The sequence below is a fragment of the Grus americana genome, chromosome 19 (assembly GCF_028858705.1).
Source record: "Grus americana isolate bGruAme1 chromosome 19, bGruAme1.mat, whole genome shotgun sequence".
In the NCBI taxonomy this organism is placed as follows: Eukaryota; Metazoa; Chordata; class Aves; order Gruiformes; family Gruidae; genus Grus; species Grus americana.
The window spans coordinates 8014134-8038074 of record NC_072870.1 but is presented as its reverse complement, the minus strand read 5'-3'; the positions used below and the strand labels follow the sequence as shown (position 1 = coordinate 8038074).

The 23941-nt window shown below is 43.3% G+C and overlaps 2 protein-coding genes across 8 annotated transcripts in view; one reads left to right on the top strand and one right to left on the bottom strand.

The window, feature by feature from the left end:
* Positions 1-3100: 3100 nt before the first annotated feature.
* Positions 3101-6681, bottom strand: IFT22 (intraflagellar transport 22). Its single transcript, XM_054847531.1, has 5 exons — positions 6569-6681; positions 6175-6254; positions 5970-6059; positions 5105-5307; positions 3101-4166 (listed from the first exon to the last, which is right to left on the bottom strand). The coding sequence occupies exons 1-5, from the start codon at positions 6605-6607 to the stop codon at positions 4018-4020; spliced, it is 561 nt and encodes a 186-aa protein (XP_054703506.1). The 5' UTR covers positions 6608-6681; the 3' UTR covers positions 3101-4017.
* Positions 6682-6832: 151 nt separating this feature from the next.
* COL26A1 (collagen type XXVI alpha 1 chain) overlaps positions 6833-23941 on the top strand; it is a 195846-nt gene continuing 178737 nt past the window's right edge. For 5 of the 7 annotated variants that reach the window (XM_054847519.1, XM_054847522.1, XM_054847521.1 and 2 more), the window contains exon 1: positions 22226-22637. In XM_054847519.1, coding sequence (XP_054703494.1) covers positions 22486-22637 — 152 coding nt within the window. In that variant the 5' untranslated portion in view covers positions 22226-22485. Of the gene's footprint in view, positions 6920-12606; positions 12679-18909; positions 19088-20403; positions 20468-22225; positions 22638-23941 lie in introns of those variants that run through there. The other 2 variants (XM_054847524.1, XM_054847523.1) reach the window with 2 other exon arrangements.

Genomic DNA, 23941 nt, shown 5'->3' with positions numbered 1-23941 from the left:
ACCTGAATAACTTCTGGTTAAGTAATAGGTTGTTTTCTCACTGCACAGTTGGCATATCCTGGAGCCTTTGGATTCTGCACTGTGGAGGCTGAATGTATATGAATTAATTATTATTTAAAATGTTCTATGTCCCTGATTCCAGACTCAGTTACCCAAACCATGACAATGCAGGTGGTCACAGAAAAGCCACTGGAGCAAATGGCCACTGAATTCCAGTATGGACAAGGAACCACAGAAAGGGACAGGGAACTCGGAGGCTTCCCATTTGTGCACAGTTCATACAAAGCAGTGGTCTGGGAGTGCATGGCTGCTGATAGGATGAGAAGGGGACACGGACTGTCACTCTAAGGGACTGAGGACACCTAGAGAAGGCTACATTTGTTTGGTTCTCTGCCTTCCCTTCCAATTCTTGGAAAGGTCATCCAAAAAGCCTTCCCAAACTTCCAAGCATGGCAGTAAGATCTGCAGTGTGGAAGAGTAAAATAGTGCACTTTTGCTGCAAATTTGCTGTTACCTTCTGCTCCTCAATTGTTCCTATTAGTTAAACCTGTGGTTTGCCAACTGACTTCTGTGTAACTAGTGGCTGATTACCTCATGTTTCCAGTTTCCTTTACACTTGTCTAGGCAATTCCTTGCTCTCACAAGCAGAAGGACGGACGGAGCCATAGAACGATCACTTATTAACCACATTGCTTCAGGCAAACAAATAGGACTGCGCACCCCCAATCTGAGGAACGCCGTGATAGGGCGTTGTTTGAAGCTCTGCAGGCTTAGCAGAGGAAAGGCAGGCTGTAAAGGGTAGGGACAGAGACATAACGTATGTTCATCTGGCATCCTCATACTCCTAACTGGATGTCTCTGTTGACCTGTTTCATAAATCATTAATAAATGATACTTCTGAATAAATACTTTCTCTGTATCTTCTCCAATACTAAGGATTAATTTTGCATGGGTCTATGCATTTACTCTCTTCAGCAGTCACTGAAATTAATCTCTTGGCCAGATTTTATGAATGATGTTCCACATTTATTACATATCATGACCTTTCTGGATGATATAAAGTCAAGTCTAGAGATCTGTCTTTGGTTCTGTCTAACAGTATTTTTTCTTCTCTAATGAACAATGTGTTGCAGTATTTAGATACCTGTAATTTACATCCTTTTTTTGAGTTTAAAGTAAGATCATGATTAACATTTTATATGAAGCAAGGTGGTGAATAGGAGAGTTCATTGACTTTTCAGCCCTGGAATCACCCAAACACTGGTTTACATTCCAAATAAAATATTTGGTGGGTTTCACACCAGTCTTTACCAGTGCATATCACAATGTTGCTGTTGGGAAAAACTGAATTTGTTAAGGCAGTATATTTTAAAAATTGGCTCCAGCACCACACAGCTGGCAATGAGGAAAAAATAATCTAAGGCAGCATGTAAAAAAACTTGTTCTCTAGTTAGACTGTGAATTTTCCAATAACTGCCTCCAATAGACCACCCTATGACACTGATTGCAAACATATAAAGCCTGATTGTTTCAAAAGTCATATAAATAAAATGTAGATGTTGAAATGCCAACCTCCCACTATTCGCCTCCAACCTTTTCTTTTCATCTCTTGCGGCTTATTTTGCTATTTTCTTTCCTGGTGTCCTTCTACTCACTGATGTTTTCTTTCAGTACCGCCCCCCCCTTTTTCCTCTCAGAACTGAGCGGAGCTTTTAGCTTTAGTGGCAGAATAGGAGCCAGCAAACAATGAAAAGAAGCTGGGGCAGCAAATTCTGTGAGCACACCAAGCACCCAAGACCAGAACAGTGCAGGTTATTTGTGTGTGCACACAACTTCATGTGCCACACGCCTGGTACCAACCTGAGCAAACCAGCATAGCATTGGAATAGCGATTCTCTAAAGTATGAGCCCAGCTCAGTGTGTTTTGTTGTGTTATTTGTAGCCATTGGTTTTACAACCTGGAACTGTTCTAAGATCTTCTTTTAATCTTTAACCTCACATGCCTTTGTTTTAAATAAACAAAGCTTAACAATCAAAGAGAAAAATACCCAGGGAAGTACAAAACACAACTGGGCTGAAGAGTCTTTCAGACTTTAGCAATGTGTTTGTTGATTCTGAGCGTGATGATGATGAAGTGCTTCAAGCAGTACATGAAAATTACCAAAAAATCTTCTACCTGAAAGCAACAACAAAGGTAACTTATTTTGGGCTGCTACAGGCACTCATTGTTACGCTGCTACACTGAGTCCCATTGAAGGGGACTGATAAAAGAAAGGGAGTGCCACTTTTTTGCATCGAAACCTGTGGGTGTTTTGAGAAGGGGTCAGGATGGGACCTGAGCTGCTGGTAATGCCAGCCCGTGGCAGTGCACGACACCCTGACTGCTCTCTGCTCTCGCTGAAGCTTCCCATACAAAACCCCAGAGAAAGCCCCGATTACACAGTTTGAAGGCTACTCATTACTCAGAAAAGAACAAACTATGAAAATAGGAAAAATAGTAGACTAATTAACCTAGATCATTGAAAAACCCAAGAAGCTGTCACTCCTGTTGTCTCAAACTAAAATACATCAAGTACTTCCTGCTTTATAACATACTTTCTGTAAAGGATGTTTACTAAAAGACAATGCTGGTATGAGGACAAGGCTGTTTTTAATAAATATGCTTGTATAACAGCTGCAGCTCAAATATATCTATGTGGCATGAATATGGAGTGAAACAAAATATGTAAAATTTAGTGCTGTGGTCAGACATAGTTCTGACAAGCCATTGATCTCACACTTCACAAGGTGAGCTGCAGTTCAAGGTGAAATCGGATGCTTCTCAAGGATTTCTGCAGTTCCTGCTCCCAGTCCCACTCTCCCTTAAATTATCTTCTGGGGAAAAACCACTGTGTGTCAGTATGGATAGACGCTTCTGTTTTGCATTTGTCTTTTCTTTGGCTATTTGGGTCAATGACAAGTTTTTGTAAACATCTCTTATTGGTGCTAATTAGTGTGAAATGTACTACAAATTTATCACTGTTTTCCTTACTAGAAATTAGGCAAGTTGATAAGAGTTCCACAAAACCATAATTAACTTTCCCTTTGACAACAAAACGGATGCATTTTTTAAATATTTTTATTGCCTTAGTACTGCACGTTACAAAAAAAATGTCTTCCATGGCAAAACACACTAAGAACAGGGATGAGCACAAACCAAACAAATGAGAAAGTAAATTACCTATGAAACCACTTATTTCAATGCAACAGGGAACAGTAATACACGTTTCAAAACAGCTTTTCCTCCTCTGAAGAATGCAGAACTTTTTTTCTCCATTGGAGCTCCTGACATAGGTCAAAGTATTGTACTACACTGAGATTTCAGTTCTTTTCCTCCCAGAGATGTAAACATTGTCCCCAACAACATGTTTATTTTGTTGGAATAGAAGAAAACCCTAGTCCTGAGAAAGGCTACAACCTACTCTGTCTTGCCAAGGCAATAGCTATGCAATGTGCTCTCTTCAGATGCTGGACAGAAAGATAAGAACTTGGAACACAAGAAATGTGGATTCCACACCACGACTGCTTCTCAGATCTATTCCAATTGGTTTGTACTGACTTCCAAAAGCATAACTTCTCCAGGAACACAGCTAACATGAGCACTTTACTCCGATGCTTCAACAGAACTCCACAAATCTTATGTTCTGTCAGGCTTTCTTCTCTTAGCACCTTTACAAAAAGGGGCTCTGAAGTGAAGAGAGGGCCCATACCTTTATCTTTTGGTCCACGCTAACATATTAAACAATACCTTCCTGTAGCTATGATACCAAATGAAACCAAAGTGCAGCTAAAGTTACCAAATTCCTGGATGTGCAGCCAGCTCTTTGGCACCGCAGTTCATCTGATATCAGCACTTGTTTATAGGCTGAAGTGTTTATAGGCTGGAAAATTCTTGTTGTGAGGACCTGTTCACAGGCTAGTATAGCTTACAAAGTGAACATAACCCCTTTTCTTCCCTGTTCAGTATTTCTTTCAATGTTATGAGATAATTGACATTTCTTCCCTCTCTCTGCTCTCATTTATTAAGATGATAAGGCTTCTGAAGTATTTCATAAATTCCATCCGAACATCTTCAGGATCTTCTTCTAAGTTGGAATGTATTAGTTTTAGCTTGTTCAGCGGGTAAGCTTTGAAGGTAAAGAAAAAATAGTTAGGTATATTCCTTTTATAAAAGAAATATTCACAATCAAGGTCATAGGACAGCTCATGCTGAAGTCAGTTGGAGTTCAGTAGTATCCAATGTTTGATACCCCAAATAACATATAACATGTGAAGAAGACATCATAGCTTGTTAGCATTAATCTAGCAACAAGTTGTACTTGTTTGTAAATTCTTCAAACATTATTATTAAAGCTTAAAGTACTGGGTTTAGTCTCACATTCAGTTAGGCAGAATCAAACACTTCAGTACTGAATTTCAGTTTTACTATTGAAGTGATATGACATTCTTTGATTACTTCAAAATTACGGAACAATATAGTCATATTAAATATGCATTAATATAATAATACTAAATATGTATTTGTTTGAACACTGGAACAGGTTGCCCAGAGGGAATATGTGTTCTCATTTGTATAAACAGCCACTAATAATTTTGCAGTATATAAGTATATTGTAGTAATAGTACCTATTACTAATTTTAATAGGAAGATTGTCAGCCTTTTATTTCAAAGGGCTCCTGTTCTTTTGAGTGATAAAATGCAGGCTTAAATGGCCTCAAAAGTGCCAGTTAACAAAAGATAAAATTCAATGTAAAAAACAAACTACTAGTGATGATGAAATATGGCAGGAGTTCTAATTCCTGGCTCAGCTGCGTACTCACTGTGTGACTTTTCTAAAGTCACCCCAACTTTTCTTGCCTTTACTTTCCCTTTTGTGAAATAGGAATATTGCTCACCTTCTAGATGACCTTTGAAATTCATTATTTCTGTTTTTGCAAAGCACTCTATTATTCCTTGATTGGCAGATTTAAATGAAAAATGCAAGCCATAAGGTATGAACAATTTTAAAGATACATAGATCAATAAAAAACTCTGAGTTACGCATCGAGTTTTCCATCTTCTTACCCAAGGACAGATTTTCCGTGTCCCCCGCGCTGCCTGGCTTGTGATGTGCAACCAGGAGACATTGACTATCAAGCAGTGGTTGCTGCTGCACGAAACAGGAGTACCACATTTCAATTTCTTTCAGGTGACTGGGCAGCTCAGGATTGAAGATTATTATTACGCCATGAGAGTCCTTCATCAGAGCTGGCCAGCATGTTTCAAACCTTGAAAAACAGGTGCATGGAAAATGGTAAGACTGATAGCTGGAAAACAGAAACATGTGCTCAAACTTCCCCAAGTTTTCTTCTTCCCCCCTCAAGAACACATTTCAGTATTTTTTCTTTATTATAACATTAGTAATCTTGCCAGTGATCTATCACATTCCAAATATTTTGACTTAGCTATTATGTTAGTTGGTCCCATGATTTGCTGACAATTAGTATTTGCTCAAATGCTTATTTAAACTTTCTCCCTAAAAATGGATCTGTCCGGTTCTCAATTGTATCTTTTGGAAATTAAGGCCTCAATCATATATATACATTGTTTGAAGTCCACTCACATAAAAACATCAAGGAGAAAAAAGCAGTTACAGAGTGGGCCTCTGTCTCCTGTACCTGTAACTTCATTCTAGGAGCTACGGACTTTACTGTTATACTCAGTCCTTATCCAAAACACAGTTCAGTGTCAGCTGAGATCATGGCTGAGAGTACCTAATATCAGATGCTTTATAGCAGAAAGCAATAAAAAAATACAATGGGGTAAAGAGTTGGGAATATTTCTCATCTCACAAAGATAATTTTTTTAGACCTTTAGTATGAGTCTTTTGTGTAAACAGAACTATTATGAATTAAGTAACTTGGAGGAAGTAACAACAATGCTGGCTTACTTTTGATCACCACTGCAATCCCACAACTCAAATCGACAGCCAGCTCCCTTGCTGTTACCGTTCAAGTTCGGCTTCTCATACTCCAGGATCCTGTGAAAATGAGTGGATACACAATGTCATGTCATTCTACACATCACCACAACCAGAGAGCCAGAGTTTCTGTCAGGGGTTTGGTTCAGTCAGCACGCCATGAGGTTTTGCTCACCTTACACCTTGTGTCGGGCTGTAGCTGCCAATCCCTTCTATGCTCTCCGAAACAAAGTTTGTCAACACCGATTTTCCAGACTGGCAGAAAGCGGGAGTGAAAGACACCCATAGCAATTTAATGTGCCACAAGCAGGAGAAGAGCACGGTGTTTATCCGAGCACCCCCTCCCTCCAGCTAAGGCCCCTCTGCATGCAGGCCTGCTCCCTCCTCCCTCCCGCCGCCACAGCCGCTTCCTCCGTTTGGCGATGCCGCCGGCACGCCGCAGCGGGCGCGCCCAGGGCAGGCCGCAGGGACTGCGGGCCTCGGGCAAGGCGGTCGAGAGGCCGGGGCGGAGGTAAAGACGGCCTCGGAGACGGCCGGCCGGGCGGAGGAGCCTCCCGGGGCGCGCTCACCTCGCGGGGCCCCACCAGCAGCACCTTGGCCTTCAGCATGGCGGGAGCGGGCACCTCCACCCGCTCGCCCGTTGCCCAGCAACGCGCCCGTGCTGTCCGCGCGGAGAAAGGGGGGGGGGAGCAACAGGAGAAGGCGCGCGCTGCGATTGGCCTTGCTGCCGTCACGTGCGGGGGGGCGGTGCGCGCGCGTGGGTCTGGCTGCCGCCCGACTGTCGTGAGGCGGCGTCTTGGCGGGGAGTGCTGCTCGGTCCTCGCTCGGTCCCCGCTCGGTCCCCGCTCCTCTCCCTCCTCTCCCTCCTCTCCTCACACACAGCAGGGCCCGTGGCGCGGGAGATGGACGCGGCCTCCCAGGTATCCTGGTGGTGGGTTTGCCCCGGGCCCCTCCTGGCGGAGCTGTGTGGCAGCGGCGGGCTCGGGCGCTGTGTCACTCAGGGCTCCCGGACGCTGCCTGCAGCGGGGTTTGCAGCGCCTGCACGGCCTTAAACCCTCGCCAGTGCGCCCTGAGGGGGTTGGAACTAGATGATCTTTAAGGTCCCTTCCAACCCAAGCCATTCTATGATTCTATGACCTCCAGATATTGTGTCCCTCGGGCGGGACTGGCAGTGGATCCTCCTCCGCACGTTGTTTTGGGGGAGAGGTGTCCCTTCGGCTTTTCTGTCCTCTGGAAAGCAAGAGTCAGGCTAACAGATACTAAACGCCCTTAAAAATCACACAGTGCTCAGGCACTGCTCTGGTGTCACTCACCGGCTTGAGAAGTGCTGTCCTTGTCTGAAGTTTCACTGAGTTTTTAAGTGCAGATTCTCCTTGAATGGACCATGAAGTAAGCTCTTGAAGTTACTTATTAAAGCTTGCTAGGGGAAGCAAGAGGCTTTTTTAAATTGCAGCTTCTAAGAAAAAAAACATCTGGCAGACAGATGTGCTGCTTCAGAGCTGTTTAGTGCCCAGGTACAATAGCAGTTTTAGACAAGCTTTCAAATAGGGCCTCTAGGCACTACCATAATGTAAATGTTTATTACTAGTACTACTAATAAATGTGAACCAGAATTGCTTTACTCTCACTGAGGGGGTACAGTCTTTTCCTTCACACTCTAGACTTATTGCTGTTTCAGTCCTTAAAACAGGATAGTTTAGCATGGTTCAGCGTGGCAGTGGCATCATACCATTCATACAGTATTTTAAACTTCAGAAAACCCTTTGTTTTCAGGCTGGTGGGACAAAAACAATGAAAAACAGCAATTGCACTGGATTTTCTGTTTTTGAAGATCCACATGTGATCCAGGATGAAAATTCACAATGAACTGGGACAACTCGTAGTTAATTTCTGCTGCTATACTGTTTTCCACATTTCAGACCTACTAACTTCCAAAGAAAAGAGAAAGGGTGACTGAGACAGAAGAAATTAGGATAACCTCTCTTATTAGCTGGCACATGTCATTAGCTGCCATAGCCCCTAGCACATGAAGAGAAATGTGATATAAAGGGTCCTATTGTCGACAGCAGCACAGAAGAGAGGAAAAAAAAAAAAAGAATAAGAGGTAACTGAATCTGGGTAAAACTGGCTGTTTGTCCAGCTGCCCAGAAAGCAATTAGGACTAATTTTTAGATGAAGTCTAGGGTCTTTGTGTGTTTATATTAGCCACCGAAGAGCAAGGAGAGCACAGCTGACTAAGGCTGCAATTTTTGGATTTATCCATGTGATTTAGGGTTTTAAGTCATGTTAGACAGTGGGAATTAAGCTGCCAAGCCACTTAAGGTGACTTAAGATGACGTTTTCAAAGGCATCTAAGTCAAGTACATTTGATGTTATCAGCATCTGCCTTAGGCATATGGGTAAAGTTATGCTAGTTACTGATGTATTGTTTGCTGAGAGTACACATGTACAAATCAGCAAGGCCATTTTGTTTCACTTATTTAAAACTCTTTGTTAGACTGCAGCAGAGAGAAAACTCAGCAGTAAGTGAACTACTTCCAGACTGTATTGGTAATGGTCTATAAGTCTTGCATTTATTGAATGGCTGTTTTTCCACCATAATGTTTTAGTAGCAAGCAAAAACGATCATCTCCAGATGATTCTCTGTGGACAGATCCTCCTTCTTCCTTCAAAAGCCAAAAGCAATTGCAGGCTATCAATAATATTTCAATAAAACTGTTCTTCACCCTAGAAATGTCTATGAGAACTCAAACTATGAGACACATTGATTGCTGTATCAAGGCATGTGATGCTTCTTGCCTGAATTGCAGATAAGAGGACTTTGCCTCCAAGTTAGAGGCCCACACGTTTTACTGGAAGCAGCAGTAAAATGTAGTGCCAGTCACCTTTCAGATAATACTTTAGCACTTGCAAATCATTCAGTCTTTTGGAGAACAGTATTTTAAATTTGCATTATACTTCATTTAATGTGGCATATAAAAATTTTCCTATGAAAACAACTCAAAAATCTTTCATAAGATTTTGTGGCTCAGTAGTGGTACATTGTTTAATGTAGTGTAACAATGTTTCCAAACTTTGGAAAACATACCCTAGAGCACTCAAATCAAGTTGTGTGTGAAAATAATGCCCTGGTTAGAAGTACAACCACATGGCAAGACTTACCATGAGAATGAATGCTCTGCCTGTTCGTTGTGCATTGCATGACATTTATTGTGTGTGTGCAGAAACAGCTTTCTAGTGGGCACAGGCAGAGAACTGCATTACATCCTCTGTTTATTCGTACTGGTTCATCTGGGGGAAGAAGGCATAGAATACAAGAATTGAAAGGGAAAAACCACCTATTTTTGTGCAGTGAAGCCCATTATTAAAAATCAAGGAGAAAATCAATATTGCTGTAAACTCGAAGCTTATTGCTTAAGAAGCTCAGGGAAGGGATATGTCTCTAAGGTTCCAAGCCTAGTTGATTAAGTGAATGATGAAGGTTTGGATGAAGTGTGGCTGTCCTCTGGACAAAGTTTTGGTAGAGCTACGAAAAAGGACCAAACAGAAACAGGACATTAAGGTGCATTGATGGGTGTGATGGAGTGCTGCTCTTTATCATAAGTCTGTTTCACTTAAAAGTGGCATCTAAGGAGGGGTAAGCACTCAGTTCAGTCTTTCTCTCTCAGAAAACCTATTCTGGAATCAATAGGACAAGCTCGTGCAAAACCTGTTGCTTGGTTCATGCCAACAGATTGTCAAGGACTACAGCACTCATTTATCTGTGGTCCCAAAGTCCTTCCCAGAGGAGATGAGGATGTTTATTTCCATTTTATAGATAAACAAAAGCAGAAGGTGGTTAAATTACTTGCCTGAGGAACCTACCTGTCTGACAGCAGATCTAGAATTAATTAAAATGCCTCTAAGTTTCAGTGCAGGCTGTGGGCAGGGAGGCAGAGAACTCAGTGGCCAATGTATTTTCCTGACCAGTGGACATGAACTCAGTGACATTTTAAGTGGCCCAATTCTCCCTATGTACTTTCATCAAAGGCAGTGGAAGTTCCCAAGGGATGAATTTGACTTGTTCCATTTATACATTGATATATAAACAAAACACAAGGAGCAGCAGCCTACCTCCGTCACCCCCCCAAGAAAACACACCAAAGTGCTCTGATTTTTGAGTCACAATACGTGAATCCAGAATTAGGATTTAGTTCCTATGGTTTAAATCTTAAGGTAGAGCTGCACATGATGTCTCTGATAGATGCCGCTTTGCTTATGCTGAAGTGGTCGCTCTGATCCCATTCTGTGGAGCAACAGTAACACCTAGTGGCTAAACGTGCCAGTCCATCGCCTCCTTTCTTCCCTTCCCTTCAAGACTTGGAGGGGACATGGTGTGATTGACAGTTTTGACTTGCAAGGCCAATGCTTAGGATCTTCAGGGATTTGCCATTTTCCTTTCAACCCACCACCACGTTCTGTTTTCTATTAAAAGTGGTAGATGAAATATGAAACTCTTCCTCCCGCCTCCCAACCCCCTTCACTTTTCTGGCTCATGGAGGAGGTTGTTACAGTCCATCTTGATCTGTAGGTGGGTGGGCTGTGAGTGGCCAAGCCTACTGCTTCCAGCTTGGAGCACTCAGATTTCTGTAAGGAATCCAAGCTTTTTTCTTTCTCTTTTTTTTTTTTTTTTTTGTCTGAAAAGTATCAAGGAGATCATCTGATGGAGGTTGGTGACCTCAGTGCATTTGATAATGTGGTGTTAACTTGCCTGCGTTAAGGCAGACCAAACCGATCTGTTCCAATAAGTACCATTTCTTAAGATGTGGTATGCAGGATTGTTTGCCATGATCTACTGGGACTGCTAATTCATCAGAGAGGGACCCCTTAGAAAAATAGCATTTGAGAGGAAAGAACCCACAGATGTTTATTGTGTTAGCAGGAGAGCCCTTCGGAGGGTCTTCTTTCCCCTTTCCAGGGGAAAGTTTCAATTTTTTCATGGAAAAAAAATTAAGGAAAAGTATTTCAGCTAACGTGCAGATCATTTGCATTTGTAAATAAAGCCTCAGGTCTTTGTGGGAATTACAATACTGAGACATTATGGTCTCATCATATTCATGCTGTTTGTTTTTAGGCTTCTGGTTTAGGTATTCTGAATTACCCATTGGAAGCATCTATTTAGGAGAGTCTTCACTGCCTGTTGACAGAGCCTGGACTCTTAATTTATGCTGTGGATGCATGCTCTTTTACATATGACATAAACTTGTATCACCAGCCACTCAAAAAAGTAGTATTGCCTCCATCCACATCCCTAGCTCTCTGTCTAGCTTCTTCCTTAGAAGAGAGCATGGCAGTCTTGGGCTGGGTGAAAAACCTTTCTTTATGTTTGGTAAAAACAGTTTCATAGGTGGTAGACTAGAGGGTACTGAAACAAGACAATCAAAGGATAATTGTTATTTGTGATTCACAAGGGTTCATGGAACCTTTTCTATTAGACGTGTATGCTTTTTGTTTGGAATATAAAATTTCAAAGTAAGTTTTGTTTCTTACTGACAGCTGAGGTGTCTGCTGCCCCTGTTGTTCTGGAAGGAGCCTGCATTTATTGACATTGTCTGATCTATTTATTCACTCAAGGCCAGACCCTCAAAGACTTCATAGAAAGCAAACAAAAAAGTGTGTACTGTCTTTAGGGGGACTGCCGTGTGGTCCTGTAGGAGAGGAGATTCTACCAATAGGAAGATTTTGTTTTCTCTCATTTTCATCTTCTGATTTGACTTCTGTGTTACTTTGGCATTTATGCCCAAACATGGGAGTTCCTTAACCCTGCGGTCCTTCCAGGCATTATGTTTCTGCTAACATCCTGGGCCAAATCAGCTGTCTTTTCAGATGTCTCACATTCATTTTTGTTTAAGGCTCAATTACCTCTTGGCGGTATGCCATTAGAGACAATGGATTTATACCAGTAATTAGTATGTTTTGAGGAGTCTGGAATAAAATCTCAAATCCTTGCTCCTTTGCTTAGGTACCTGGATACAATGGTGAATGCTTAACTCTATGCCTTCAACGTAAAAATCTGTAGCCTTGATAATTTTGCCTCAATGCCCTTTGAAACCTGGGGAAAGTAGTACATTAGTTTCCAATACTTGACTCACTTGCCAACTTGTCATTTGAAAAGTCCTCCTTAATATCTTATGGCTACAAATACACGTATGTGTGAGACTGGCACTTTGATTGAACGTGGCCTGCCACTGTGGACTTGCTGCAATTGAAGATCCTTGCATTTCTGCATGTAATGGTCAAGTTAGAAGCAGTGTCTTGTACTATTTTAAACACCAGGACGAATGTCTTGGAAATATAAAAAGTGAAGTAGACTGAGTACTGGAAAAGAGTTCATATTTAGTACAGATTGTTGATGATGTAGTATTAAGTGGTTCATTATTTTATTGTTCTTCAATAATTTGAAAACTTAAATTTTCTACTTTTGGCTTGACTAGTGATGTTGTCTTGAGCTGGGTTATAAAAATGCTATGCTTCACCTAAGCACAGATTGTTATAATTTTCATCTTAATTAACAAGCTCCAGATTTAGATGGATTAATACAATTAATCTTTTTTTTCTTTTGCCGTAGAAGTTCAGAAGTATAATCTGTCACTTGTGAGAACATAAAGAATTGGACTGGAAGCATTCCAAACTCTTTACTGTAAGTGTTCAAAGATTTAATGGAGTCCTCAGTCATAAAATCTTTAATTTGAACTAGACCTTTATATTCTCCATTCTTAAATTCACTATTTTTACATCCAGGGGATTTCCTGTTATCCAAGTATGCACGGAGGCCCTTTATTTCCCTCTCTGTGTGTTTTTTAATTCAAATCAAATGTAAATGTCAGTGGTTGATTGCACTTAACCTCCTTAGGTTCATATTTCTTATTTAATTACATCACATTTTAAGGTTTAAGGCTATATATTTACTGCTGTTAATAGCACACCATATTTTAATGAAGCTGTTATCTTCTGCAAATATATACAGAACAGTGGAGATTGATTATACAGGATCTTTCGAAGAAACTATATCTCAAAGCCATTTAAAATGAATAAACACAGTGGAGAGTTTCAGTTAATGTAGTTCTTTACCTAACACAGTGTCGTGGTTTGGTAAATCCAAAACACAGCACTATACCAGCTGCTAGCAGGAAAATTAACTCTATCCCAGCCAAAACCAGGACACACAGCTTCAAAACTAAGGAAATGAATGGCTGGGTTATCAAGACTGTTTGCTCTCCTCTTCCCCAGCCAGAGACTGCACCTCAGTAGGTGGCTAGCCATAACTACAGTGTGCCAGGGCATATGTTACAAGCTGTGTTTGTTCTCAGACATGCTCCAGAATTGCAGCACTGCTTTTTCCAAAGTCCACCACCTCCTCTGTAAGCTGGCCAGACTCCTTCTCTGCCTGACCTACAGCTCAGCTCTGTAAATCTATTGTCAGTCAGTTCAGGGAAGGCTCAGAACATGGAAAATAATTATCTAATTTTCTTGAAACATCTGAAAAAAAGGGCAAGTATTACCTAGAGATCGTGTACAGAAGATCTGGGACAAATCTACTGTGTTCCACTAGAAAGCCAAACAGCTGAACACCTGTTTTCAATGCAAAATAGTGCATCACACTGCAGTTGGGGCATTGCACTGGGTTTTTCACAACAGTCTTAGTGTTAAATACTCAAGATGTGAACTGAGCCAAAAAACGTTTTGCTGTGAGCCAGTTCTTTCCAAGCACACAGCGAGGCTGATAGTCTTGTCCTACCATTCCATCACATACCAAAAATCTCCTCAGTCTGGTCAAAAGCTTTTATTTCTCTTTTTGGGCAACGATCAGTTTAAACTTTTCATAGTATCTTGCAGACTTTATAATTTCCTTTCTGCCCAAAAAAGAACAATTTATCTCTCTTTTTAGATTATATCTCATCTGGCTTCTTTGATTTTTTTCTTCTCTTTCATTATTTTTGCTATTTATACCTTTATCATTTTGACTCCATTTCTATTATCCTTACAACAGCCATGACATATAAGAAAGCACTAAACCCTGTGTTATAAAGGGAGGCACTGAGAGATTGCCTGATGGGTCTGGTAGGTCAGGGAATTCAGCCAGATTCTTTCTGGGTGTGGACTGACAGCCCATGTATCCTTCCTGCCCGAGACCCAGTGGCATGAGGGATTGTGAGCCAGTGTAATCCCAGAGGATTATTTGGGGATTGGTTTTGCATCTGTAGAGAGATTGATCTCCCTTAGGCAGAACAGAAAACAGAGAGAGATGAAGAGCATTTCTTGTGGTGAAAGAGAGGTCTATGTCCTATGCGAGGAGATGGATATTTGCAAAGTACAATTTAGTAGTTCCAGTTTGGGTCATTTAGAATTGGAAGTGAGGAGGGGAGGGAAATCTGCATGCAACCAGTTCAAGAAGGTGCTCAGACTAAGCTTGTTTGACAAAACCACCCAGAGGCCCTGGAAGAGGGGTGGATTTTGGATACCAAGCACATGAGGTGTGGTATCCATTGGTGACAATAGAGTATACTGTGAACACCTAAGCTAGCATTAGTGTACATGTGCATAGCCAAGAAATACTTGGATCCAATTGCCTTGCAGTGACTTTAGCCTTTAATGCCTACAATGATTCTTCCGTATTTAGCACCTTAGCTGCCTTTTTATTGTTTCCATGGAGGAATCTTTAAGATTAAAGAGAGGAGATTAGGTAGAGAGCCAGCTAAAGAGCAAGACAGCGTCACTGAACAGTGTTGGGGTTTACTTATGTGATTGTTCTCCTTAGAATGAATAGAGCAAAATGTTCATAAAGGTAAATTGATAAATCTGGAGAATATTCTCTTTAAATAATCCCCAGAGCTCTCAGCCTAACACACAGCTGTAGAAAAAAAGACCCCAGCAACTGAACAGGATGTTGGGTTGCATTATGGTAAGAACAGAGTATATATCAAAAAGGTGTTATTGTTATTACATAAAACACTGGTGAGTTCTTGTTCAGAGTGCTCTTTTCAGTACTGCTCACTCTACCTAAGGAGGATATGATTAAGGGGATAAAGCAGGGAAAATGAGAATAATACTGTGCCTTTCAGCTCTGAGTTATAAAGCAAGACTGAAGAGCTTTGGTATTATCTTGTTTAAAAAGAGATCTTGCTGTGATTCAGTCAATGATTTCAAAATAATGAAGGGGATTAATCACATTGAAACAGACAAAGTCTATGAAAACAAGGAGACTTAATTTGAAAAATAGGATCTTGAGAAAAGAATGAAGACAGAGAAGGGAGAGGCTCATATGAATGCTTCAAGAAATATGTAATGTCAGTTATCAGTGGGGTCCCATGAATCTAAATGCACACTGCTTTAGAGCAGAATATGGTGGTGATAGGACTGTAAGGGAAATACAGGTATGACAGTTGGATTGTGGCTGTTTACCAGTGACACACAGAGATAATGAAAGCCATGCTGGAGCAGGCTCTGGGAAACACCTGCAGCAAGGAGGTAACAGAAGGTCCTGCAGCCTGTGTGGCAAGGTGCAACACAGGCAAAGATGGTGCAGGAAGGCACTGACCAGCAAGAAGTTTGCAGTGTGAAGACAGATGGCTGGTAGATAAGGAGTTTGTGGAACAAGGTAGAGGACAGAAGAGAGAGAAGGCACATGGCTGCTATTAATCCACCTTAGCTGCAGACACCTAAGGTGAAAATAATTTCAGATCTTAGCTGGACAGAATCATGCTGTGGAGGTGGTGGTCCCTGTACAATGGCTACAGTGCAGTGATTTTCAGCTTGCAGCCCACAAACTTTTGAAGGACCATAGCCAACTTCTAGGGGGCCTGCGAAAACCAGCTAAGAAAAGCAGACTATTGTGGTTAGGTCTCATTGTCATGGCCCACGGGGAAAGTTCCTAGGAGATTTGAAAAAAATCAATAAAAGCTGGAAAACTATGGATGGAACATACGGATTTGCTGTGTGGAGGAAAGGGGACTCCAGTCTCCCCACTTGCATCCCACCCCCCCCAGCTCTTCTGTTCCTTGGCTCCACAGGGTGGGTGCAGCACTCTGGGCACAACCTCAGGGTGTACAGAAGCTGGGAAGAGGGTGCTTATTTTCATAAATCCTTTCTTATCTGTTTTGTGTTTCTTGTGTATTTTGTGAGGAAGGGGGTGAGCCCACTCCCTTTTATGTCACTTGCACAATACAGAAAGGGAACTCAGACTACCATTCGTGTTGGGTTGCTCAAGTCAGACAACCTGGGTCCATGGGGAAATTGAGAGAAGTAGGAGGATTTCAGGGCCAGAGTCCAAAACTGAGACATTCTTTGGTCATAAAGGTCCTTGCTTCTCTGAGATTCAGAGAGAGTCCATGACTATTTTCAAATCAGGTAAGCATTCAGGTACCACTGAATCTGGATATCCTGTAGTCAGTGACTCTATTGAAAATTGCAGCCTGATATGTGGTAGCTCCTTCCACTGCATGTTATAAAGTGCTTTGTTTTGTTGTAGAAGTTCAAGGCTGTCTGTGGTTTGGAGAGTTTGTAAGTTCAGTGTTTATGTCCTGTACAGCATTGAGCAAGCAGGCAGCCCTCAGTGACTGAATAATGTTTAATGAACAGTTAACGAACAGGAACATAATTTGAGGATACAGACATGGAGACAGACCTCCCAATGTTTACGTTAGTGACCTCAGTGATGGAAGAAGGAACATGCTTATTAAATCTGTAGCTGAGGCAAAGCTGGAACCGAATGCAAGAACACTGGAAGGCAGGATTAAAATTTCAAGTGATCTTGACAAATTGGTGATACGATCTGAATAAATTAAGATGAAACTCATTAAGGACAACTGCAGGGCACTATGCTTTGGCAGGAATAATTTTAACTAGCAAATACAGGATGGGGGCAAGGCAGGCTAGCGGTTCTGCAGAAAAGGTAGAGAATCCCAAACTAAGCATGGATTAATTACGATGTACAGATGTCAAAAAGGCAAATCCTCAGCAGGGCAGAGGTATGGTACAGAAGTATAGGTTATGGGTACCATACTATGAGATAGATGTAGATCAGCTGGAAATTCCAGAGGAGAATACCAAAAAGCATTGTAAGCATGTAACACATGAACTACAGGGAAAGTCTGAAGAAGTTGGGATTGTTTTGCTTCTAGAAGGCAAGGAGAGGTGTTAAAACATTTTTAAAAGTACTTTGAGGAATTAAAAGTCTGTTCAAAGAGAGGAGGAATAGTTTTATACATCCATAATGTAGAAAGTAAGACATTAAGAGCTTAAATTGCAACAAAACAGAGTGAGGTTGGATGTTAAGAAAAACTACCAGTACAGAGCGCAAAGCATTGGAGTATGTTTTCAGAAAAGCAGGGGGAGTTTCTGTCTTGAGGTCTTTCAGAAGGAGGCAGAAAAAATTGTGCCAGCAATGATCTATGTATAATAATAGATCCTGCCTTCTAGCAGGGAGAAGGAAGAGGGATTAGATAACTCTTGCAGTCTTTCCTGGCTACTTCCGAATGTGTTTCTACCCTGGCAGGTTTGAGTGCAATAGACCTGGTGCTATTTGTGCCTCGACTTTATCACACTTGCTTTATTGCATGCTTGGTTTGATGGATCAAGGGTGAGTCCACAAACTCTCTGTGCTTCTGCAGGTCAGTGCTTCAGTGCATGTCCTGTTGGGAGAATTTTTGTCTGACATCAAAGGTGACATAAATTATTCTTCCCAGGACACAATAATGCTCAGAGTATGTGTAATTCCACTGGACATAGTCATTGTCTCACTGATCTCTTGAGTCATCACATTTTCCATCTGCTGAATTACGTTTCAATCTGAGTTATTTTATCTAATATATTACTTTATAATAACCACACAAGTGCTTCACTCAGGCAAAGTTCTCATCTAAAGTCAATGAATTTTGCCAGTCATGACTTCTGGATCACTTCTTGTGTTTCATGTATGAATCACTGTCTATCATCTTTACTGTATGCTAAACTGCTTGTGTAAGTGTGACGTTTTTTCAGTTCTATTCCATTTTGAGTTCAGCTGTGACTGATGTATACCAGGTCAAATTCAGGAAATTTTCACACACTAGCTACCTCCTAGCTTAAAAGAAAAAAACACAGTTCCCTAATATTTTCAGTTTGGCTCAGGTTTGATTTGACTCCCAAGTAAAAGATGTGTTACAATAACCTTAGTAATCTTGTAATTTAATTTATAATAGAGATCTTGAACTCCTGCTGTTTCTAAGCTCTTATCCATCTCTTCTAACTTTCCAAGGTTCCTTGACTGCTTTGTTATATCACAATGAAATCTAGGTGTCTTAGAAAGCTAGAAGGGATTTATCCAAATTATTTTTTGTTTTAGATGGTCTTATCAATGACTTCTTTCTAATTTCAAAAGGACACTTCATCATTCTAAAGCTCCACAAGGTTTTATCAACTAGAACATTGTTGCTTTTCCTTTGGTCTCTTCTTAGTACCCACATGAAAAGTGCACTCACAAAATCCAAGGGATGGGGCTTTCAAAATTCATTTGCCATAATTCTAACAATATTGTGACTCTTTTTTCAGCTAACTACTGACTTTTTAATACTGAAAGTGGTGCTGAACAGCTGAGATCACATTGCAGTTCTGGGGCTGGACGCTGCTTACAGCAGCTTCTCTGATGGTGCTTCTCTACCTTTTTGAGCCACCTTTCAAAATGAAAACATTATAGAAAACAAATCCCTCTCTTGCTGTATCATTCCATTTTTTTCCTTTGCAATTGAACAAAAATGAGACTAAACTTTGAATGTTCCTTTTATCGTCTGTATTTCCCCTCACTTCATTTATTGGCCTGGCTTGCACGCAGTGTATATGTTTAAAGAAATTATGGATGTTTTCACAGAACAGTTTCTGATATCTTATGGCCCAGGTATGTCCAAGGGACTAGGAAGCTGCAAACCACTCCAGACCATGTGAAACTCCATGTGTCCACACATGTCCAATGGATTAGTCTTCCGACATGACAGTGTGAGGCCGTCACTTGCATGGAAGGCGAGCAGTGTGTAGGAGGAAGGCCCTCCAGGGGCTGCTTTTTTCTGATAGCAAAGGTAAATAGGGTTGGTAAATTGAAAACCTGGCCTTTGCCTCTTTACTGTTTCCCCCTCTGCTCCCATGTGTCGTGGCTTTCCAGCATGCACCCTGCCTCTTCCACCTTGAACTGAGTTGGTGAAATACATCCAAATAATTTATTTGGCACTGATTGCCTGGGCAAATCTTTAATTAACATGCTTATGCACAGGCATAAAAAGTGTAGCTTTATATTTTGAAATATAGTATGTCTGGTTTATAAGAATGGGACTGTTCAGATTTCAAGGGTTCTCTTCTCAAAGCTAGTCCCTCTGATAAATGAATGAATTATGTTTTTGTTGGCCATCTTTGTTACCTCCATCACTGTGTTTCCAATTTATCAGCATAGTTTTGAGAAATTGTTAGAATATGTTGCACTCATAAGCACCGTTGGGAGAAAAAATATTCATTTATTACTGCTATTGTGTTTGATTATATTATGCATATCCAAAGGACTAAAATGAAATGTCATCTTTAATTCTCCCCTTACAGTAGACAATATCACCCTTTCTTCTCTCTTTCCAAAAACAGCTTGGAAGTTAATTCTTCATTTTAAATCAGCCATACAGAGTAGAAGCACGTGTGCATTAGGGACAGGGCAGAAGTAATGGGAGCCTGGAGATCTGAGCTCTATTTCTGGCTCTGCCTTTAGCTCTTTGCAGTCTTGAGCAAAGTCATTTGACCTCTGGTCTCCAGTCTCTCAGTTCATGAAATAGGAAGAATATTAACTTCCTACATATGTCTCTAATAATTTGCCCAAATCATGTCTTGTCTAATCACCTGTGTTTAATATCTCCTAGGGTCTTGCAAAGTCAGTGAAGGCTGAAGCAGCAAATTTTGCATGCAACCAAAAATAATATGCTCTTGGACAGTTAGGACTTGAAGACTGCAAAGAGCTTCTGAAGGGGCTAACCCAAACCAGGAGAATGGGTCAGAAAGCCACTGGTGCTCTTTAGTGCTGTTAAATACTGATAAATGATCTATCCCATCTTGTCAGGAGAGGGAACTTAGTGTGTTTGGGACAAGAGGCTGAACCAGGCCCTCAGCACACAGCCTGGAGCTGCAATGAACCACCAGGGGTGGGGGTCCAGCTGCACCCAGTTTGACTGTGCACACACAGCTGAGGATGATTGCTCAGATTAAAGGACAGGGGAGCCACAGAGAACAGCCCAGTGGTTTGAGTGTGCTGCAGTTCCTGACTGCTTTTCCAGGAGAAGGGTGAATTTAAGGCAGTTTGTAGCCCTACTGAGAGGGGAGACCAGAGAGTAAGCCTTTTTTTTTTTTGTTATCCTGGCAGGCTGAGCAGAGGTTTCCTGAGGGCTGAGTCTGAGCAAAATGGCTGAGCAGCTGAACATCCTAGGGTGAGTTGCTGGGATGTGTGTGTTGTCTTGGGGGTGGGAAATGGAAAAGGAAGAAATTCCTTTTGCTGAGGGTGAGGGGACACTGGTGGGGTGGGTGCTCAGGCTGACCTGAGCCAGGGCTGGGGACAGAGGACCCTGTTATGTCCTAGCTCTGGGCACTGAGGGATTTTTGTAAATAAATAATGGCTGTTTCTGAGTGGGCTTGGCAGCTCAATGCTGCTGGACCAGACCTTTTGAGCTCAGAGAGTGCTGATCTGTTGGCTGCTTCAGCCATGGGTTGGGGACACACCAAGGGCAGCTGTGGGGCAACCCCAGGGAGGCTGTGCTGAGCTGCAGTGTAGACTGCACCCCTGCTTCCTTGTGTGATTTGCTCCAGTGATTAATGACAGTGGCTGTTTAAAAACCTGGTGCCTCATTTGCAGTCTAAACTTGTCTGGTTACAGGCTCCAGCCAGGGGCTATTTATCTCTGTGTGCAGGCTCTGGAGGTGGGCACCATGGGGGAAGGGGTATGTGCCCACCCATGGGTGGGGGATGAAGCTAGCCATTTTCCCAGTATCTTGTAGGAATTGTTTTCCAGCTGCAGGAATTGTGTTTCAGAATCTTGCAGGGATTGTGTTGCCCCTGAGGTGAAGAGGTCTCTGCCTTTGCAGAGCCTCACAGGGAAGTCCCAGGCTCCAAGGATACCCCAGCAAGATTTGCTTTTGGTGGTAAATCAGGGCTGTCTTTGTATGGCTGCACAAACAGCAAAGGTGCAGAGAGGGTACTGTGAGCTTGCAGGATCTGAGGGTAAAAACTTAGAAACCCAGTTGCGTCATCTTAAAAACTTAATCCCTCCTTGTGGTGTTTGGTTCAGCTCGTTGCCCAGTCAATGAGCTGTAACAGCCCAGGTTCCTCTGGAGCTGGGAAGAGGACACTGAAAGGCCAGCAAACAGGATCTGTGATGCTGTCAAGGACTTTAAACTCAAATTCAGCTGCTGTAGAGAGAGGGAGCCTTGCTGCTGGCTTCCTTCTCGGGGTACTGCCTTTGCAAAATATCCACATCCTTCCACGACTGCATAAACGTTCCTCCTGTCTGTGGCTGGGGTTGGCTCTGCAATTCTCTGAGCTCAGGGTCATCCTAGGTGCTTACGTGCGATGCCAAAATGAGCAGGATGCACATACTGGAGCAGGGATTACATTGTCACTGGTTACCATGTGAATGAAGCATCTTAAAAATTATTTATTTCCTACTTTACCTGCGTAACTTCTGCAGTGCAAACACTGCAGCAGGCACCAGCTTTTGGGTGGAGTGCACCGCTGAAGTGCAGCGGGTTCCCCTCGAACTGGCTCTCAGTTAATCAGGCGGACGGAGGGCCTGGTGATCTGTCAGCGATGTTTTGGGATTGGGATTGGGGCTCGGGCTTCCCGGGTGTTCTCCCTGGCTGTGCCCAGAACTGCCTGCTGATGGGGTAGCTGGAGCCCAAGCTGCTGCTGAGCCTGTGCTTCCCGCGGTGATGCTGCTAGCTCTGTCCGCCTGTGAGCGTGCTGCCCCGGTGCGTTTTGTGCCCATGTGGAGCCGCGGCTCTCCTCGGCCCTGGGCCCAGGGGTGCCCGGCTGCCTTCACCGATGGGGAGCCCCTTAGCAGCGGGGTCTGCTGAGAGGCCTGGCAAGGGTTAACGCCGAAACCCCACGCCCCCTTTGACGGAGTCGGGCCAATCTCGCCAAATTTGAAAAGGCATCCGGGGCTGAGTGTGCGCCCTGGGCGCAAAGAGCCGCGCTGGCCCCGGACCCCCTGCCCGGGCAGCAGCTGCCGCCGCCGGGGCTCGGCTTGCGGAGGAACGGGGCTTCCCTTTGGGAGCCGGAGCAGCGGTCCCTGTGTCCCGCGCACCCTTGCCCCGTGGTCCCCGGTCCCAGGGGCACCTCCGCGCTGTGGGATCCCGCCGTGACCCCGGCCGGGGGAGGCACGGTGGGGCCCCGCGCCTGCTGTGCCGTGTAAGAGGAAAAGCGGGGGCTGGAGGAAAACCCTGTTCTTGGAAAAATGCAGTTCGCTCTTTTCTTGTCCTGGTGCTGCTGCCTGCATGGATGTGCGCTGGGGACTGGCTTCCTCTATCAATTCCCAGCATCAACCCTGCAGCACAACTACCCAGAGCAGAGCTCGGGCTCGCCGAGCAGCGGCTTCGCCAGTCGCCGGTGAGTAAGACCGGGTCCACCTCCCCGGTGAGGAGGCTGGGCCCCGCCGGTGGCTCCCGGGGGGAGCAACAGAGACGGCAAAACCGCGGGCAGCAATCTCCGCGGAGGGTGCGTGGGGCTTACCGTGCTGCTGCCCCTCGGGGAGCCGGGTTGGGCTGCCCCCATCCTAAATGGGGTGGGGGAGACTCCCTACCTGCGTTCCTCTCTGGGGCAGAGAGCAACTAGGGAATGGAGGACCTGAGCTTTGGCAAATGAAACTCGCAAACCCTCTCCTTCTCGCCTCCCCCAGCCCTTTGCTGGGTCTGCGGGGTAGCGTGTCCCCGCAGAGCAGCCTGTCCCCACGCAGTGTGCAGCCAGAGCCGTAAAACCTCCTAAACCGGGATACTGGTGATGCCGGCAGAGGGAACTGTTATAGCCCTCGGCTGCGAGGAAAAACTTGTTCAGCCCAACAAAGGGAAGACCTTAATTACAGATGTCCATTCAACAGCTGCAGCTTTCAAATAGCTTTTTAAAACCAAACCTCCTACTCTTCTCTCCCCTCCCATCCCAAACCATTTTCTTATAAACTTAATCAGTTTTGATTTACTGTATCTTGCTGCTTCAGTAGAGCAAACAATTTAGGCTTTTCCCCCTTCCCTCTGTTTTCTCTGGGTATTTCTCTAGAGGTGAAACAGCTGTTCAGATGAATGAGCCGCACTGTATAAAGTGAGAGAGTGGCTTAACCTGATTCCATTTGTTCTTGAATTTCACTATATTTTTTTCCTGTAATTCCCTTAAATGGGGACTGGGGAATTTAATATTCAGGGCTCGTCCATCCTGTTTCTACCTCTTTTCCTCCTCCCCTTGCTAATACCTAGTACGTATGAGCTAAGCTGCTGTGGAGGAGAGCTTAGGTTGGCTCAGCTTATTTGGGCTAGGAATTGGGATAAGGCTTCTATCTACATAGCAGATTTACATCGGCGTGTCAGAGAAGTACAAGAGTGGGCGCTAGCCTTGTGCCTTGCATGGTTCTCACATATGGTGCATATTTCATCTCCAAGTGGGGGTGGCTTTGTTTGCTGGCCTGTCAAACAGGCCTCAGTCTGTAGGGGGTGTGATGTTAAACTACAGTAACTGTCAAAGGGTTTGAAACAGCAGAAAATTATAGGAGAGTAATGGGATAAACCTATCCCAGTTGGATCTGTTCCAAGGTACCCCCTTCCCAAAGCATGAGCTGCAATGAGAACCACATGTCATTTGTCTTACATATCTATTAGCCTGCAGATCTTTGTTCAGAGCTACCACGCTTACATGAGTGTGGACTG